Source organism: Schistocerca gregaria, chromosome 8, assembly GCF_023897955.1.
Source record: "Schistocerca gregaria isolate iqSchGreg1 chromosome 8, iqSchGreg1.2, whole genome shotgun sequence".
Classification (NCBI taxonomy): Eukaryota; Metazoa; Arthropoda; class Insecta; order Orthoptera; family Acrididae; genus Schistocerca; species Schistocerca gregaria.
In genome coordinates this window covers 460948567-460967533 of record NC_064927.1, presented here as the reverse complement: position 1 = coordinate 460967533, position 18967 = coordinate 460948567, and the positions used below count along the sequence as shown (strand labels likewise).

General features: G+C 41.1%; 1 protein-coding gene across 1 annotated transcript in view; it reads right to left on the bottom strand.

The window, feature by feature from the left end:
* Positions 1–1322: 1322 nt before the first annotated feature.
* LOC126285244 (uncharacterized) overlaps positions 1323–18967 on the bottom strand; it is a 181272-nt gene continuing 163627 nt past the window's right edge. The window contains exons 6-7 of the mRNA XM_049984541.1: positions 2365–3002; positions 1323–1337 (exon numbers count right to left, since the gene is read on the bottom strand). Coding sequence (XP_049840498.1) covers positions 1323–1337; positions 2365–3002 — 653 coding nt within the window. The remainder of the gene's footprint in view (positions 1338–2364; positions 3003–18967) is intronic.

Below are 18967 nucleotides of genomic sequence, written 5' to 3'. Positions count from 1 at the left end.
TTTTCAGTCAGGTTTACGGATACTTTTGATCACATAGTGTATTTACTGCTTACAACAGAAAGTAAAATCACAGAAATCAATCGTTAAAAGCAGTCTGTTTATTTGTTTGGGGATCTAACATGGTGACGCCGGCTACAAAGCTACGTGCAACACAAGTTTGTAGCACCATCTGCCATTACTGTACCCCAGGGCACCTGCCGCGTGACGTATGAATATGGAGAGTGGTGCTGCGGTTACTGGTTCCGCTGTATCCCATATGGCAACTCCTCCTTCGTTGTCAAGATTATTTGTGCCTGCTACAACAGTGGTATTCGTTGTAATATGACAGCGAAAATGAAGTCTATGTAGCTCCTTGTATGCTAAGATTTTCAGATGGGATGGATATAAAATGCACAGAGACACCGATTTTATTTGCATAGTGTGCCTACTCAGTTTTGGTTTTAACAAATCGCTGACCGTTTATTGGTTACAAATCACAATATCTTGGACAAAGACACACTGCACTCATATAGTATTACACCTGGAAAACGTATGCTCTTATAGTTTCACTTCTGGCAAAAGTATTTGTTTCCCCAGTGCTGTTAATACAAGCACCCTTTTAAATAGTGTTTCTCATCATTTAAGATTAGCGCAAGGAACACACTTTGATTTTTACTCTCTTCTGTCATACCTTTAAGTATCTTTCGCTGAACGAGTCACCATACTGTCCCAAAACGTTTTTTCTCCAATCCCTGTCCCTTAACATTTCACGTTGAGTTCAAACCACATTTCAGGGAGTAGTTATTTATTAGTATCCTGCTCTATGACTTTTTGCGCTACTCTCTCGAATCGAGCCACTAATCAGCACACGAACTCCACTGAACGTCCATCGGCAAGCTAATGCCCTTCAGATCTCTCCATCTCTCCCTGCTCCCCTGATATTATGTCAGTATTAATTTGTCGTGGCATGAAAATCATACGCATGTACAATTTTTGCACAGATATGTAAAATTTACATATTTAAGATAACATCAACAATTTTAATGAAAAGGATATATAAAAAGTTAAAGACACAATCAAAAATTCCATCTCAACATAGATTTTAAGGTGTTACAATAATTATCATGTAAACGAAGCACTGATGGAGAAGAAAGTCCTGCAAAATTTCCATAAAAATATAGTTCTGAGGAACAGTCGAAGATCGAATCTCGGGCTGTCCTATTAGAAGTGTAACATAAAAAATTCCTGTCAATAATTCGTCATATGGCTGGGTACAAGAAGTGGGGCAAAACCTTAACTCTTATTTTTATTCACACTTAGTTTTAGTAAGTAACTACTTAATCTCAGTGCATTAAAATCTGTGGGCAGACACGAGTATGTACAAATAAGCACCTGTTTACGTATAATTAACAAATGAGAAAACTGAGGCACTTGCTGTACGATATCGGTTCCAGTTCATACTGACGCATCAGCTAGATTCAACCTTTACGGCTGGTCACATCTACAATGAAGACAACCCTTTATTCGTGGGGATTACAGTGAAATTTCCGCTGTCGGAAACTGTACGTTGATTCTGTTTGCCAGATTTCGCTCTGCCGACGAACAGAGCTCCTGCCCGGGAACGATGATGTCCGGATACCAAACTGCCAATAATCTGTTCCTGACTACAGGGAGCGTTGACTCGTTGCAAATGAAAAAAACGAACAGCAGTGGTCCCTGAACCATCGTAGCTATATGAACATAGTACACAAGCTGTGCAATACCTTCTGCCTGGTGGAGCCCAATTCTAATTATTATACCTATTCCGCTTAAAATAACAGCCTTAACTGACATAAAAACAAGTTGTTTCTTTGAGGCAAATTTATTGTTTGTAGATACTTTGAGTTGCTGCAAGGAGTTCCGAGTTCGGATAAACAAGTACGCCGCCAGTCCTAGACAAAGCAAATTGAAAGCTACTGACAGCGAAATACACACGAGAAATATTATTCGACTGTGGATCAAGTAATAATTGTTTGATTTTTCAAATGCAGTACATACTGTGCATGCTATAATCCAAGGTATTAGTGCATAGAACACCTGACGACGGAATACTTCGCTTGCCTCAGCAGGTAGAAGATCGTTAGGAAGCCTCAGATGACGAACGCAAGCGTACATTTGGTAACAGAATGTGTTTAGCCAGATACAGCTGAGAAGCGTGAGGGAGCTATCAATCAGTACGATTGTAGGTAATTCGAGGACACCTGTCATACGATACACGACCTCCGAACACAATATCTGGATGATACCTGTGATCTGAAAGGACAAGAATATTTTTCCAGGTAAATTACGTAAAACGGGAAGGTACACGTATACTGCGGCAGTCAAAAAGCGGAAAAAAAAATTTACTGCTATGAACGTGATTTCTAAAGGTTTTAAAAAATCGATTTTAAAATTCTTGTATTTCAAGGTGGCTCTGTTCAAACTGTCTTTGTAGTTCAGTGTTGTTCTCGTTGGCCTTCCTTCTTCGTAAGATGTATATTTCAGTGATCCATATCGATCTTTTGTTTCAAGTACTAGGCCTACACTGCAATCCTCGACACGCTCAGAGGAATAAAAATCGTGACACTTCTGCAATAGAATAGCTCTGGAAACGGAGCAGATCGCATCTGTAACCTTCGATTCCAGACACGATTCGTTGTCAGGAGTATCAAAATAGCAGCGAGCATCACGTACTGACTGTGTGATACTAAAGGGGACGTCCTGACAAATGCTGAACGAGTTGACTGTCATCCAGGCGAGTAGACATAGGTTGACGTTCGCCCTCTGCGTGTAGGCCAGGTAGCTGATGACAGGTATGTGGGGCCATCTCTGCGCCATGTCGTCCCACAGCTGCACGCGACACTGCTGGCGCTGCTTGATGGTTTCTGGTGGCAGGTCCTCCAGTGGACACGTGGGGTGGTCCAGCGCGTTCGCCAACAGCTGCATGCAGTCAGTGTTCACGTTGAGAGTGGCGCTGCTTTTGTCCTCGAGCTGCCACTCTTCACCTGCAACACAACCACGGTAAGTAGGTGGTGGTGGTTGTGCTCGTACCCTATAGGTAACTTAACTGAAGTGTCGCCTGTCACCATTAACACATGGCATTGTTTAATTAAATCATCGATGATCAATGGTTATAATAGGTCACAACCAACGCATATGAAGGAGCAGTTACCCAGAATGATGTAAGACGGAATGCCAACATAAATTTTAGTCTGATGGACTTACATTTTTGTTGAGTCAAGTAAGTCTCAACTGTATCTTCGATGATGATAGAAGCTTCAGAAACGATTTAAATTTTGTACCACGCCCAGAACTCGAACCATGGTCTCATGCTTACTTCGCAGATGTGATAACCATCACACCACTGTAGCAGTGTGGCTAATCCAGCTGCATGAACTACCCTTCTCCAATGCCCTCCGTGACACAAACTTCAGTCCACGCCTTCAAAAACATTTTCCCCTTCGTAAACTGTCAGTATTTCTGAGGCTCTCCAGTATTGGAATGCCATCCCAGCTTTGTGCGGATGGGAAATCGTGTTCATACCTCGGTGTAGATCATCTATTGATCTGGTGGAATTTCAATTTTAGTATTCAGAAAGGCGAGTATTTGGGATTAATTGAAATAATATACGCAGTTGCATTCACTGAACCAATATACGTAAGTGTATTTCATCTATAGGATGTACAAAAAATCTCCTTACCCTTCTCACTTTGTTCAGTTAAGGAAATAAATAGATTTTACTGATACTTCTGATTTTCGATTGCTCTCACTTTGCATTTGATTGTTTCAGTATTGGAATGTTTGAGTTCTGTATACATGGTGACACAGTCATTCTGTAGCGACCTGGTAACACTGAAGTGCCAAGATAGATTGTGTACTGGACGTAATAAAACACAAGAGGAAACGTGTGCCGCCATTCCCCAATCACCTCAGCTGTCTCCAGTGAAATCCTTTCGTGAAAGGGCAATGAACTTTAAAGTTGGACGGCTACAATTCTGCTGTGTGAGATATTAGTATCGCGAGGAATAGCGAGCGAGCAGTTGTCGAGGGAAGTCGGAAGTGATCGGAAATAGAGTGCGGTGGAGAGAAACCCCGCGACGTGAGAGGTCACATCCTGCCGTGATCGTGCTGGTAGCGCCGGAGGAGACTTTGGTATTACGAGAAATTTAGGATGTTTTGGTAACTTGCCCTTTCGCTTCACGTAGTTGTTGCTTGCTAGCGCACTGGGGGGGATTCTGTGAAATTTCTGTAAGGATACACTCAGACCAGCAGTCGTATCTTTTTGTTGTAGCCAGAATTGTGTTTATTGAGTATAGACATTGTGGAACAATTAAAAGTCTGTGTAAACTTTGTCAGCATTTATATCTTCAATGTTCTGAACATAGTAAATTGAAAGTTTTCATTGGTTTCTTTCATTTTTCTTTACATCGCAAGGTTAGTTGACCAAACCCTTCCCGATCATTGAATTTCTACGTATAAATTTATGGCAGTAATTGCTACAATTACCCCATGGATCGCAGTATTGCTTTTTAAGATATTTTAGCGTGTTTCTGATCAAGCAGTTGCAGATGCACGAGTACGTAAGCTGTCTGTTGCGTACAGAAGCATTGCAGAACAGTTGCTTGGAGACTTTAGAGGATATTTTAAAACTCTCAGTCAGCTGGTTGAGAGTTGATTAAGTTATAATTCGTGGGAGGATTAATTAATTTTATGTTCCTATTTCTTCTTGCTTTCCAATCAGAATAAGACATCTCATACTCCAACTGACATTCACAGGTTTAATTGTAAAGTGTGCGCAGTAGGTACATATGGTGAGGCTATGCTAGAATTAACTTTATGTAGCACAAAAATATATCTAAAACATTGAAATGTTGTTAAAATTAAAGACTGGTATTATGCATTGTTATCATAAGCTGAACACTGACCTGAAAATAGAATAAATTTCCTTTACAACTCGTCTATGGTCACAAATATTTATGTCATCAGACTAACGGTTTCGGTCTACAATGACCTCTTCAATCTGTTTTGTAAAAGAATGTCCTAATATGGTTCTAGTAATTAGGACATGTTTTTATAAAACAGATCTTAAGGTGATCATTATAAACCGAAACCTGTAGCCTGATTACATAAAAATTTGTGATCATAGTCGTGAATCGAAGGAAATTTATTATCAATCATCATTTAGAACAGGTAGGTTGTGCAGCTAGTGCCTTTCTGTAAGGGGGGTGGGGGGGGGGGAGGGTATGTACTATGAATTTTATTGACTGTCTGAAAAACAACAGCATAGATATAGACCAAGTGGACCAATCCATCAGTGCTTGAATTCTGTCTATAACAAAGTGTTTAAGCGTTAAGGCTATCAAGTCCATGGGGGCTGAATTTACTGACGGTATTCAAATGAATTTCTACAGCCTATTGACTGAATGCAATGCAGGCTGAATTTAAGGCTAATAGGAGACAGCTCTTTGGGAAATATGGCGCTCCAACGTTAAGCTTGTAAATATAGTATTGTTATTTACTTGCATCCGTGTCCTATCTAGATTTGATCTTTACCAACGAACATGTGTGCAGCAGGTAAGTAAGTAACTTCTGAGTTATCACTAGTAAGACTCACATACCTGCAATTTAGACACACACTTTATGTGATTGCCACACTGCTACTACTGTGGGTCTGACATGAATATTATCTTTGCTCCTATTCGTCTCTGCTGGAGTCTACATGACAATTTACACGAACGTATTCAAGTAACTGCTACATAGTAAATACTGTTGTTGTTCTTGTTTAGACACACACAGTGTTAGATTCTTTAGATCAAATTGGATGCCGTTGCTTCGGTCATCTACATGAGTGTTAAACACATACAATCTGTATTCGTGGTATGTGGGGGGGAGTAATTGCATATCTGTATATAAATTTACGTCTTTCCTAATAATCCCACCAGTTTTGTAAGCCAACAGGGAGCAAGAGGTGTGGCTGGTAGTGGTCTGTTCTTGCAGAGAATCTAGATGTGTCTGGTTAGAAACAAAATCAGTCTCAGTCTGAGTGCTGATAGCTGCAGTATCAGAGCCATGTACGACATGGTTCTTTTATTCCCAAGAATTTCACACCACCAACAATCATTTTGCTGCAAAAGTATTTGCGATGGTGGATGATGCTTGACGTAGAGTGGTTGGCTCTGGTGCTTATTCTGTAGTTATTGACACTGTACTATGAGTTGGATGTAAGTTCTGCAAAATGCTTAGAAGAGAATCACTGTGAGCACAGCGTGGACTCAGCTGGAATGCCATTGGAGATGGTGCTGAAATGTCTTTAAATGCGAAAATTGTAGGTTAGGTTTTACCATATTGACATTAAATGAAAACTTTCAGTACAACAATCATGTTGGTTACAGTGGTAGAATTAAACACAAATAACAGTTTTGGTTGGGATTCACAGACTGAGAGGAAGAGAAAGTGAGAGGGAGAGAGAGGGTGGAAAGGGTTAATTTTGGTTGGATGTGTAGGATGCTGATACTTGTGTTGTTAAGATGGTGTTTTGTTTCATACACGTGGGTGGTTATTGCTCATGTATGCCATATTTTGTTTTTAAGTGCTACCATGTGTTCTTTGAATCTAATCTCAAATGATCTGCCTGTCTGGCCTATGTACAAGCAGTCATAGTCCAAACATTGAAGTTTGTTCACAGCTGTGTGATGAAGTGGATTTCGTGTGCTGATGTTTTGGTGTAACTTCTGTCCAATCTTGTTGTCTGTGGTAAAGGGTATCCTTATGCCTTCTCGTTTGAAGACATGGTAAATCTGATATGAAATGTTACCTAGAAAGGAGATTTCATGGAAGAAGTTATTTTCTTCTTGGTTTTTGTCTTGAGACTGCTTTGCTACTGTTGAGTCACTTAGGATGTCTACTATGGAGCTGTTATACCCATTTGCTATAGAAGTTTGTTTCATTATTTCAATTTCTTGTTCACATTTGTCTTCAGGGAGTGGTAGTTGGATAGCTCTATTGATTATGTACCTGAATGCTGCCATTTTGTGGGCTGTGGGGTCACAAGAGGAGTTGTGGATTGTAGTATGTGTTGTGGTAGGCTTCTGGAAAATTTCAGACTGATGTCTGTTATGCTTTATTCTGATGGTAAGGTCAAAAACATTTATATTTTCCCCTGCTTGGTGTTCAACTGTGAATTTTATGTTGTTATGGGAGTTGTTGAATAATTGGTTCAACTGACTGATGTCATATTGAATGCCTTTAATTAAAATGATGGTATCATCTAAATATCTGTAGTAGTAGATGATATTTTTGAGGAGATGGTGATTGAAATTCAGGAGTTTGTGTTCTAAATTACTTATACATATTGCAGCTAGCAATCTGGAAAGATTCGAGCCCATTGCCAGGCCATTTGTTTGTTTGTAGATTTCATTGTAAAACTTTAAATAGTTGTGTGAAAGTGTAAATTAGAGCAGGTCTGTTAGTTCTTTAATGTGTGTTGAAAGGGTTTTTTTGTGCTTTTGTGTGTTGAAAGGGTTTTTTTGTGCTTTTGTAGGTCGGCATTGCTTATCTGTAATGTGGGATCTATTGGCACAGAGGAATAAAAGTTTTGTATGTCAAATGAGGCAAGTTCTTCCAAAAAATCGTAACACAACACACAGAAAAATGTCATACTAACAAATGTAAATCCACCTGATGATGGAGGTTTAAACCTTTGAAACACATCGTGGAGATAAATAAACAATCACTGGTAAAGTTTTTGTTCAAATGGTTCAAATGACTCTGAGCTCTATGGGACTTAACATCTGAGGTCATCAGTCCACTAGAACTTAGAACTACTTAAACCTAACTAACCTAAGGACATCCACACACATCCATGCCCGAGGCAGGATTCTAACCTGTGACCGTAGCTGCCGAGCGGTTCCAGACTGTAGCGCCTAGAACCACTCGGCCACACCGAACGGCGTTTTTGTTTCATTTAGTGCTGGATTATGTATGCTGAGTAACATCATTTTAGTCATGTGTCTTAGTGAGGGGCTTGGAGAAAGTGAAGTGCATTAAGGACTTGTTACTGAATATGATGTCTATAGCACTGAGGACGAGCAGTGTTCCTCTTTCATTTCGATCCCACTAAAATGTGTGTTGGCGAATATGAACCAGTGATTGCTAATTGAAATGTAAAATTGTTGGTACTTTGGTGGTGTGATAGTAACTTGTGAGATTTCTCAAATGATGTAAAATTATATTCAAATGAATGTGAGTAAAAAAAACCTTGCAGTCAAAATATGATATGCTATGTTTATTGTTATGTAAAAATTACATTTCTACTGTATACTAGCTGGGTATCCAGCAGTGGCCAGATATGTATTAATTCCAGTCACCTACAAGCCTGTTCCCTTCTTCAGGCTCCCTTTGTCCCAACCTCTCTCTATCCATCTCCTCCTCTTCATTCTCTCTATCCTACCTCTCTCGCTCCACCTTCTCCTCACCATTATATCTGCTGCTGTCCTACTATCTCTTCCTCGCTACCCTACTCCCCTATCTCTGTCCATCTCCTCTCCCTCTCGCTATCAACCCCTCCTCCTCCTGCTATTCACCTCCTCCTCCCCTCTCGCTATCCTCCTCCTCCTCCCTACTTTCTATCCATCTCCCTCCTTTGCTCTCTCTTCTAATCCCTCCTCCTCTATCTTTATCTATCTCCCTCCTTTTCTCTCTCTTCCAACCCCTCCTCCTCTATCTTTATCTATCTCTTTCTATTTGCTCTCTCTATCTTCTTATCTCCCCCTATCTGTGTCCACCCACTCCTTATCTCTCTGTCTGTCCACATCCTTCTCCCCTCCTTTTCTACCCGATTATTTTCCTACCCCAACAGGCGGTTGCTGACTCTTACCCCTACAAATTTTTTCCGTACGGTAAATAGATGTGTAACAAAATTGGTTGAAATCGATTCAGTGGTTTAGAAGGAGCCTTTATCCATTGCTTTGCACATGTACGCTTAAGTAGCTTCAGTTACAAATATATATTTAACGTATTTCACATAGGTTTGTAGACTAATTCGCCTAATTCTATCGAATTTCGCCCTGGAGCTTCGTTTTCCTGTATCTCCTGAACTATGTGTCATAAAATAATATAATCTTGTAGGCATATTCACCGGTATATGTGGGTACGGCCAGAAATGTTTGGGAATAGCAAAGAATTTGTAAATTTAAATTCACGGGTGATGTGGCAGTTTTACGGCATGGACAGTGAAAATTTAAGGGAGAAACATTTTTCCTCTCATTCTTTGTGGCATTTATCAATGGGAAAACTTTCATAAAGATTAGATTATACGTGAGAAGTTTGTTGCAAGTCACAAACTGCTTTTATTCTCAAATAATGGATGAATAAAGTCTAGACATTTGCACGCCGAAGACTACTCAGCTTTCTTATACTCATCCCCACACCTTTGATAGGTAACTTGTTCTTACCCCACAGTGATTCTTTCCAGACAGGAAGTGTCATGTTACGAAGTTTGTTTGAAATCAGTCCAGTGGTTTAGGAGATATGGAACATAGATACATACATACACACATACAAACATATGTACTTTTATCCATTTTTGTAATCCTGACTGTTTAATAGATATAGTTTGCTGCAATTTCTAATTGAGCTGTGACAGGTCAACTAAAATCGGTTAAAATTCTTAAAAAGAGAAAACTGTTGCAATATCGTCCCTGAACTATGATAATAACTTCATAGCCAAGCTCTGTGAGATTAAGATACACAGACAGCTGCTTTGGGATATGCAGTGTGAGGTGAGCCCTAGCTGGTGCTCTTACTCAACACTCTCCCTATCAAGCTGACACACACACACACACACACACACACACACACACACACACACACACAAAGATGGCATGCTTGTCGAGAAGCTTGTGGCTACCACAAGCCACTTGGACACCTCTCCACAGTTTATGAATGTATAATTGGATATTATTTTCTTTTCTACAGGCACTCTGCCCCCTATTCTAATTTACCATAATGTAAGCTGATTTCCACCAATACCCAGATAGCTGACCTACTGCCACTGTAAGATCACTATGAGAATGCTCACTCAAACAGATGTTAGGAGATGATGTACATCAACACTGTTGGTCGTGTCTGCGTTGTTGTTTACCATCTATATGCCCATCTGAAAGACGTCTATGGTAGCAGAACTACTGAAGCAGGATAGTGGGTTTCCTCGCCTGGATGGCTCTACATCGGTAGTAGGTCGGTGGTCATAACGTTCTGGCTGGTCGGAGCAGACTATCATTCAGTACAGATGATTTGAGAGTGCCATGCCTCTGCTTTTTTTTTTGTGCAGTCCTCGTGTATTAAAGAGGAGCAGTAAAGCTTTTTTCGTGGTTGCTCTCCGGCACTATTCCCCTTAATTCTCATCTTTAAACAAACTACACCTGGTGTAAGCTCAGAAAGGAGATTAGGATACTTTCAGAGGCATATAGACAATCAATTTGTTTGGCTTTAAATACGTTAGCCATAAATATTTCCATATGAAGGTGAACCCAAGATGCCAATACAAGCTAGTACAGCATTCAGTGATGCGAATTACAAATTCGTTTGTAAATAAGACAGGCGTGACTCACTACCTTTTCTCACTTACCTTCGGGTCCTCTCTTTTGCAGCAGCTTAGCATGTAAGCTTTTATGTAATTGTGTAAATAACGGTGGAATGAGATCAGCTTGGTGACGTGTCGATTTACGTGCCAACCGTTCTACGTAACGGCAAACTTTTGGTGTCTCAGTTTATTCTTCGAACTCAGATTTGCGTCATCAACGTAATGCAAATTATTTGTTGAAGTGCACGTAATACAAACATGATATACCATCACCAAACTTATCTCCTTCCCAACCAGCAATGCAGGTAATCCAGTTGTCAATACTACACCATTCGCAATAGAAGTAGCAATACTTTCTTTATTACTCTCCTCTTTACTCTCTACTTTTCACATGGTGGTCAGTGTGACGCATCCACACTTTCGAACAAATACGTTTCGGAGGAAGGATACATTAATATTTGTTCCAAATTTTTAAAAGACGGAAAACATTTTAACTCCTCTCTCGCTTTTCTATGACATAACTTTCACAGTGGTATTATCAATCAAGGAGCGGCTTCGGTAGCACGTTTTCGACTGATTACAGAATCACTCACATGTCTCATGAATTGATTACTATGATAGAGTCAGTACTTCCATGTGCCACTAACGAAAGATTTATGTTGGTAGAAAAAATACGTCGTATTTCCCACGAAATAATACTGGGGAAAGGGGCGGCATTCAACTGAGGTTCTGATCGGGAATTCCGTTCGTGATTGGTCGACCTGCTTGTGTATACCAAATAAACCCCATTCTGTGCTCTGACTGGTCTAAAAAATACTTAAGTGTGAGCTCTCATTTGCTGAAAAATACACAAAAAAGTATGGATACATTGTTAGATGATCGCCTGAATTATGCTAACGACTATAAATAACATTTCAAAATCACGTCGGTGCAAATACCACATGTTGAAGACTGTAAGCTTCTTGGATGGTGAGAATATGGGGCTCTGGCGAAAGGGGGGCTGTGAGATGACATCTTTACAACTTCTTCTAAGTGTCGTAAGGAAACATTATTTCCTTCCACGTGTTGTTGCTGTTGTGGTCTTCAGTCCTGAGACTGGTTTGATGCAGCTCTCCGTGCTACTCTATCCTCAGCAAGCTTCTTCATCTCCCAGTACCTACAGCAACCTACATCGTTCTGAATCTGTTTACTGTATTAATTTCTTGATCTGCCTTACGATTTTTACCCTCCACACTGCCCTCCAGTACTAAATTGATGATCCCTTGATGCCTCAGAGTATGCCCTACCAACCGATCCCTTCTTCTAGTCAAGTTGTGCCACAAATTTCTCTTCCCTCCCGTTCTATTCAATACCTCGTTAGTTACGTGGTCTACCCATCTAATCTTCAACATTCTTCTGTATCACCACATTTCGAAAGCTTCCATTCTCTTCGTGACTAAACTATTTATCGTCGACGTTTCACTTCCATACATGACTACACTCCATACAAATACTTTCAGAAACGGCTTCCTGACACTTAAGTCAATAGTCGATGTTAGGCCCGGCTCTCCCAAGGCCGGCAGTAGCTCTAATGGAAAGTTGTCTACTCCCGCGGCCTTGTTTCGACTTAGGTCTTTCAGTGCTCTCTCAAACTCTTCACGCAGTATCGTATCTCCCATTTCATCTTCATCTACATTCTCTTCCATTTCTATAGTATTGTCCTCAAGAACATCGCCATTTTATAGACCCTCTACTTACTCCTTCCACCTTTCTGGTTTCCCTTGTTTGTTTAGATTTGGGTTTCCATCTCAGCTCTTGATATTCATGCAAGTGGTTCTCTTTTCTTCAAAGGTTTCTTTAACTTTCCTGTAGGCATTATCTATCTTACCCCTAGTGATATGTGCCTCTACATCCTTACATTAGTCCTCTAGCCATCCCTGCTTAGTCATTTTGCACTTCCTGTCGATCTCATGTTTGAGACTTTTGTATTCCTTTTTGCCTGCTTCATTTAATGCATTTTTATATCTTTTTCCTTTCATTAATTAAATTAAATATCTCTTCTGTTACCCAAGGATTTCTACTAGCCCTCATCTTTTTACCTACTTGATCCTCTGGTACCCTTCACATATGCCTTGCGAAACAAGGAAATTGGGGGTAATATGAAGGTTTTAGCAAGATACGTTCTTTCCACACACCATTCGACAAAGTGTAGGAGGATACGCTGAAGGCGTATTTTGCCCACGGCTACTTTTACTTGATCGGGATGTGCGTAAGTTTACATAAAGTCGAGCCTTGGCGGCTCATTTCACTTTCGATAACTTTTAGCTGGCGTCTCACAAGAGGACGCGGATTACTCCCTCGTACGGTTATCACTGCCTTACCTGGTATTCATAAGCAGCCGCTAGGGTTGCGTCTAGAAAGGGAGACGCCTCCAAAGACTGCGGCGCAGGCAGATGGTGGGTGGTTTTCGCACAGTGTGGAGCTGGGGCCAGTGTCTGTGCTTGAAGCAATGGACACACGTTGCTGACCGGCACGGAGTCCTTTCCGGGCCATCGTTCGCTGTTCTTTGCCAGGAACGGGCAGGAGGCAGAGGTCTGAATGGTTCAAATAGCTCTGAGCACTATGGGACTTAACTTTTATAGTCATCAGTCCCCTAGAACTTAGAACTACTTAAACCTAACCTAAGGACATCACACACATCCATGCCCGAGGCAGGATTCCAACCTGCGACCGTAGCGATGGCGCGGTTCCCGACTGTAGCGCCTAGAACCTCTCGGTCACTCCGGCCGGCGCAAAGGTCTGACTCACTTATGTTGTGCGCAGATAGTTGTTCAACTCTTCGAACCGATTTCCTGCTCCGCAAGCTCTTTGAACAGATGTTCGTGTTTATGTTCATTGGGTCGTCATGCACACCTTGTTACTTGGATTTGTGATCTTGGAACAGCGTATTGTCCTGTCTGCTCTGTGTGATTTTGAAGTAACTTGTCTTAATCTTGTGGCCAGCCTTTTCTCTCAAACAACATGCCATGGTTAATGTTGTAAAGGTTTTGTAGTGTGCCACGCACAGCTGTATCAGGAGTTTATGCCTTATCTGATTAAAAAAAAAAGTTTGTTTAAAAAATCTTGTGCAATAAAAACCGCTGTTTCTATGTTATAGTATTTGTTCTCACTATGTTTTAGAAGCTGGTGAGCTTTGGTATCACTATTTTTCAGCCTTTTTAAGCATGTTATAAACTCTAGTTTATGGTAAGAACCTAGCGAGTTTTTTATTGCATGCCTTCCTGGAAGAAACTACAGATTCCTTTCTGTAGTTCCCTAGGCGAAGCTTATTGGCTCAAATGGCTCTGAGCACTACGGGACTTAACTTCTGAGGTCATCAGTCCCTAGAACTACTTAAACCTAACTAACCTGAGGACATCACACACATCTATTCCCGAGGCAGGATGCCAACCTGCGACCGTCGCGATCGCGCCGTTCCAGGCTGTAGCGCCTAGAACCGCTCGGCCACCTGGGCCGGCGCGTAGCTTATTTCCTAGGGAGGTTCGAGTTATTGGAAACGCACCGTTAGTGCAACCATGATTAAACCATAAATTCACTTGTAGTATAATCTAGTCAGACACTTGTCTCTCCTACTGTTAACAGCAGGTACTAAGTTGCTGGGGGAGTGTTTCTCGCCGCGTGGGTCTGGCTTCGGTGAAGCCATGTGCACGGCTCTCTAGCATTTCCTAGCACGGCTTGCTGTTCGTTTGCAGTAGCGCGTCTTGGTTGTCTGTGCTCATGCTGAGTATTTTATGTTATGTGACTGGTCTTGTAAATGAAATTTTGTTGCCACCCAAGAGGCCTTCGATTAACAGGCTCCGCGCAGGAAATTTTCTCTTTCATGTGTAATACATATTGTATTCTTAAGATAAGTTTTATTGTAAATTTTTTGTGTAAGTCTTTCGAGGGCATGCCTAATGTATTGAAGAAACACATCAACAACTAATTTACTTATTTTAATTGGCTGCTTTGTTTCAAATTGGGTAAATTAAAACTTATAAAAAGGCCAATATTTTATGGTCTTATTTCTTGAATTGGTTTGAAATTATTATTACTGTGATTCATCTACATTTACACTCCGCAAGCCACCCAACGGTGTGTGGCGGAGGGTACCTTACGTGCCACTGTCATTACCTCCCTTTCCTGTTCCAGTCGCGTATGGTTCGCGGGTAGAGCGACTGCCGGAAAGCCTCCGTGCGCGCTCGAATCTCTCTAATTTTACATTCGTGATCTCCTCGGGAGGTATATGTAGGGGGAAGCAATATATTCGATACCTCATCCAGAAATGCACCCTCTCGAAACATGGACATCAAGCTACACCGCGATGCAGAGCGCCTCTCTTGCAGAGTCTGCCACTTGAGTGTGCTAAACATGTCCGAAACGCTGTCAGGTTTAGCAAATAACCCTGTGACGAAACGCGCCGCTCCTAAGCAATATCAATAACATAAACAGAAATAAATAAAGGTGTTAGAGGGAACATGCAGTTTGAGAGTGTGGTGGTACTGCATTTTAACATTAACATTATAATCAAAGCAGTGGCTGTGTAACAGTTTTCGTAAAATAAATGAGCAAAGTAAAATATGAACAGTATTTGATGAGACAATTACAAGGGGTATCGAACATGGACAATAATACAAGTACCAGTTAAAAGAAACTGATATTGCTTAACTTCCGTATGTATTCTGTAGTTACATTGATAATTGTATCTTCTTTTAATTGGTTTGTGTATCACTCTCCGCGTTTCTTACCTCCTGATGTAGCCTTGTCTAGTACTAATTTTATTTTATTACTTTTGTTTATTAATGGAAACTGCTATGTAGGCATGCTATTCCTATTTTGTGCTAAGCGTTTATTTATGTACTGTTCAATTTTTAATTTTTAATTGCAAAGATGTTACTTACTGTATGTCTCTATTCATTCTAGATATGTTACTTATCTTCCAGTGTTGTTTGCAAACTTTTTAACTTCTTTGGTGATAATATTCAGTAAATGTCTGAAGATGGGTTGTAAGCCGAAAACCGGTTAACATTAAAATTAATGTTGTAGAATAAAAGCAGACTGCTACTTTTTATTACCATCTTTACGCTGACACGTAGGTAAATATGACTGCAATTTGCAATACTCGTCAATAATCTCGGTTATAAATTATGGTTACTACAGTGACAGTTAAAGATGATTAATTCTAGTTAAATGACGATTATTACCCATTAATTATGTCCTAAATAAGAAAAGCGAGTGCCCAAGTACCTGTTACTTTACATAGGATGAGCCAGGGCAAGCGGGATAAAAACTCTGGGCCCTTTGTCCTCATACCAGTACAGATCCCCTACTGGCACAGTTCACTGCTGATGCCTGCTTCTGTTGTTCATAGTCGATATCGAGATCGTACACGCCCTGGACGCCTTCTTCCACGGCTGCTAGGAGCCACACGTTGGTGTGGATGAAACAGCAGGTTAGCTCTGTGCTGTCAGCGGCCTTGCGGCGCTGTTGATGTGCTGACTGACTCCACTCCTCCTCCCCCCTCCCCCTCCCCACTGCACCAACGAGCAACATCCCGGACAGCACCAACCCCCCTCGAACACCAACTGTGTGGAGCAATGACATATCAGCTGATGTATTCTGGATAATAAATGCTTTGTTTCTCACAATTATTTCTTTGGTGTCTCATCAGATGCCTGCTGGATGCCCACCCACCAGTCCACCAGCCTTCCGGGCCCTGGGGTGATGGTCCACCGACATGCTCATCTCTATTTTCCCGTGTTCTGTCTTGGACTCTGTTTCTAGGTGGGCAGTAACTCTTTACGTGTGGATAAACAGTAGCTGCTACAACTTAAAGCTCTACGTCAGGTAATATTGCACAGGCAGACTTGTGTACATAAGATTGCTCTCGACAAGATTCGCTATTCCAGCCCATTTCATCCATTCTGCCCTTAAATTCAACAACGCAGGCTTAAACAATGCTTCCGAGACTGCTGCGAAATTTGCTTGGTTTTGATGTAATTGTTGTGGACAACTTTCTTGGTTGGATACTACATATTGTGGATTCCTCTTTAACATTTTAAGCATTACCTTGTTTTCTAATATTTTATGCTTCTCCTGATTTCTTGAAGTGGTATATTTTCACCACCCGTTAACTATATATGTTCCATTGCAGTCAATGTTAAGCCGAAGACACCTCCCAAGGGGCGGCCGAAGTGGCCGAGCTGTTCTAGGCGCTTCAGTCTGGAACCGCGCGACCGCTACGGTCGCAGGTTTGAATCCTGCCTCGGGCATGGATGTGTGTGATGTCATTCGGTTAGTTAGGTTTAAGTAATTCTAAGTAATAGAATAAGAAACAGGAGTCGATTTAGAAGAGATAGGGGATCCAGCATTAGAATCGGAATTTAAAAGAGCTTTGGAGGACTTACGGTCAAATAAGGCAGAAGGGATAGATAACATTCCATTAGAATTTCTAAAATCATTAGGGGAAGTGGCAACAAAACCACTATTCAAGTTGGTGTGTAGAATATATGAGTCTGGCGACATACCATATGACTTTCGGAAAAGCATCATCCACACAATTCCGAAGACGGCAAGAGCTGACAAGTGCGAGAATTATCGCATAATCAGCTTGACAGCTCATGAATCGAAGCTGCTTACAAGAATAATATACAGAAGAATGGAAAAGAAAATTGAGAATGCGCTAGGTGACGATCAGTTCGGCTTTACGAAAAGTAAAGGCACGAGAGAGACAATTCTGACGTTACGGCGAATAATGGAAGCAAGGCTAAAGAAAAATCAAGACACGTTCGTAGGATTTGTCGACCTGGAAAAAGCGTTCGACAATATAAAATGGTGCAAGCTCTACGAGATACTGAAAAAAGTAGGGGTACGCCAGAGGGAGAGACGGATCATATACAACATGTACAACAACCAAGAGGGAATAATAAGAGTGGACGATCAAGAACGAAGTGCTCGTATTAAGAAGGGAGTAAGACAAGGCTGTAGCCTTTCGCCCCTACTCTTCAATCTGTACATCGAGGAAGCAATGATGGAAATAAAAGTAAGGTTCAGGAGTGGAATTAAAATACAAGGTGAAAGGAAAAGCAATGATACGATTCGCTGATGACATTGCTATCCTGAGTGAAAGTGAAGAAGAAGTAAATGATCTGCTGAACGGAATGAACAGTCTAATGAGTACACAGTATGGTTTGAGAGTAAATCGGAGAAAGACGATGGTAATGAGAAGTAGTAGAAATGAGAACAGCGAGAAACTTAACATCAGGATTGATGGTCACGAAGTCAATGAAGTTAAGGAATTCTGCTACCTAGGCAGTAAAATAACCAATGACGGACGGAGCAAGGAGGACATCAAAAGCAGACTCGCTATGGCAAAAAAGGCATTTCTGCCCAAGAGAAGTCTACTAATATCAAATACCGGCCTTAATTTGAAGAAGAAATTTCTGAGGATGTACGTCTGGAGTACAGCATTGTATGGTAGTGAAACATGGTCTGTGGGAAAACCGGAACAGAAGAGAATCGAAGCATTTGAGATGTGGTGCTATAGACGAATGTTGAAAATTAGGTGGACTGATAAGGTAAGGAATGAGGAGGTTCTACGCAGGATCGGAGAGGAAAGGAATATGTGAAAAACACTGATAAGGAGAAGGGACAGGATGATAGGACATCTGCTGAGACGTGAGGGAATGACTTCCATGGTACTAGAGGGAGTTGTAGAGGGCAAAAACTGTAGAGGAAGACAGAGATTGGAATACGTCAAGCAAATAATTGAGGACGTAGGTTGCAAGTGCTACTCTGAGATGAAGAGGTTAGCACACGAAAGTAATTCGTGGCGGGCCGCATCAAACCAGTCAGTAGACTGATGTCAAAAAAAGGGGATTGATGACCTCAGATGTTAAGTCCCATAGTGCTCAGAGCCATTTGAACCATTTTTGAACACCGCCCACGAATCTGTTATCGTCTATGGATTGCCTCTTAGAGACATTTAGCCTGTGAGGTTAAGGGCTGTTGTAGTTTTGCATTATTAGCTGTGTTTGGATGCTGACTTGGTACGTGTGTTGAGCGATATACATTCCAGTTGTTGGTGTTATCACGTTACAGATTACCATTGTTTCGTTTCATTTTGTGTCATGAACTGCGATGAGTTGCCCTCGTTGGCTTATGTTCACTACCCGGTCTGATTTAACTGTATTCTTCAATAAAGGAAGTACTTTCGTGTTATGTATGCATCACTTCACCATAGCCGTATTTTTTCGGACATTCTGCCGTAATGAATGGTATACAGTATAGAGACAGCTATAGAAAATTTTAATTACTTGCTGCGTTATAAGGTTCTTATACTCCTTCTTGTATTTTCTTCCTATTCATGGG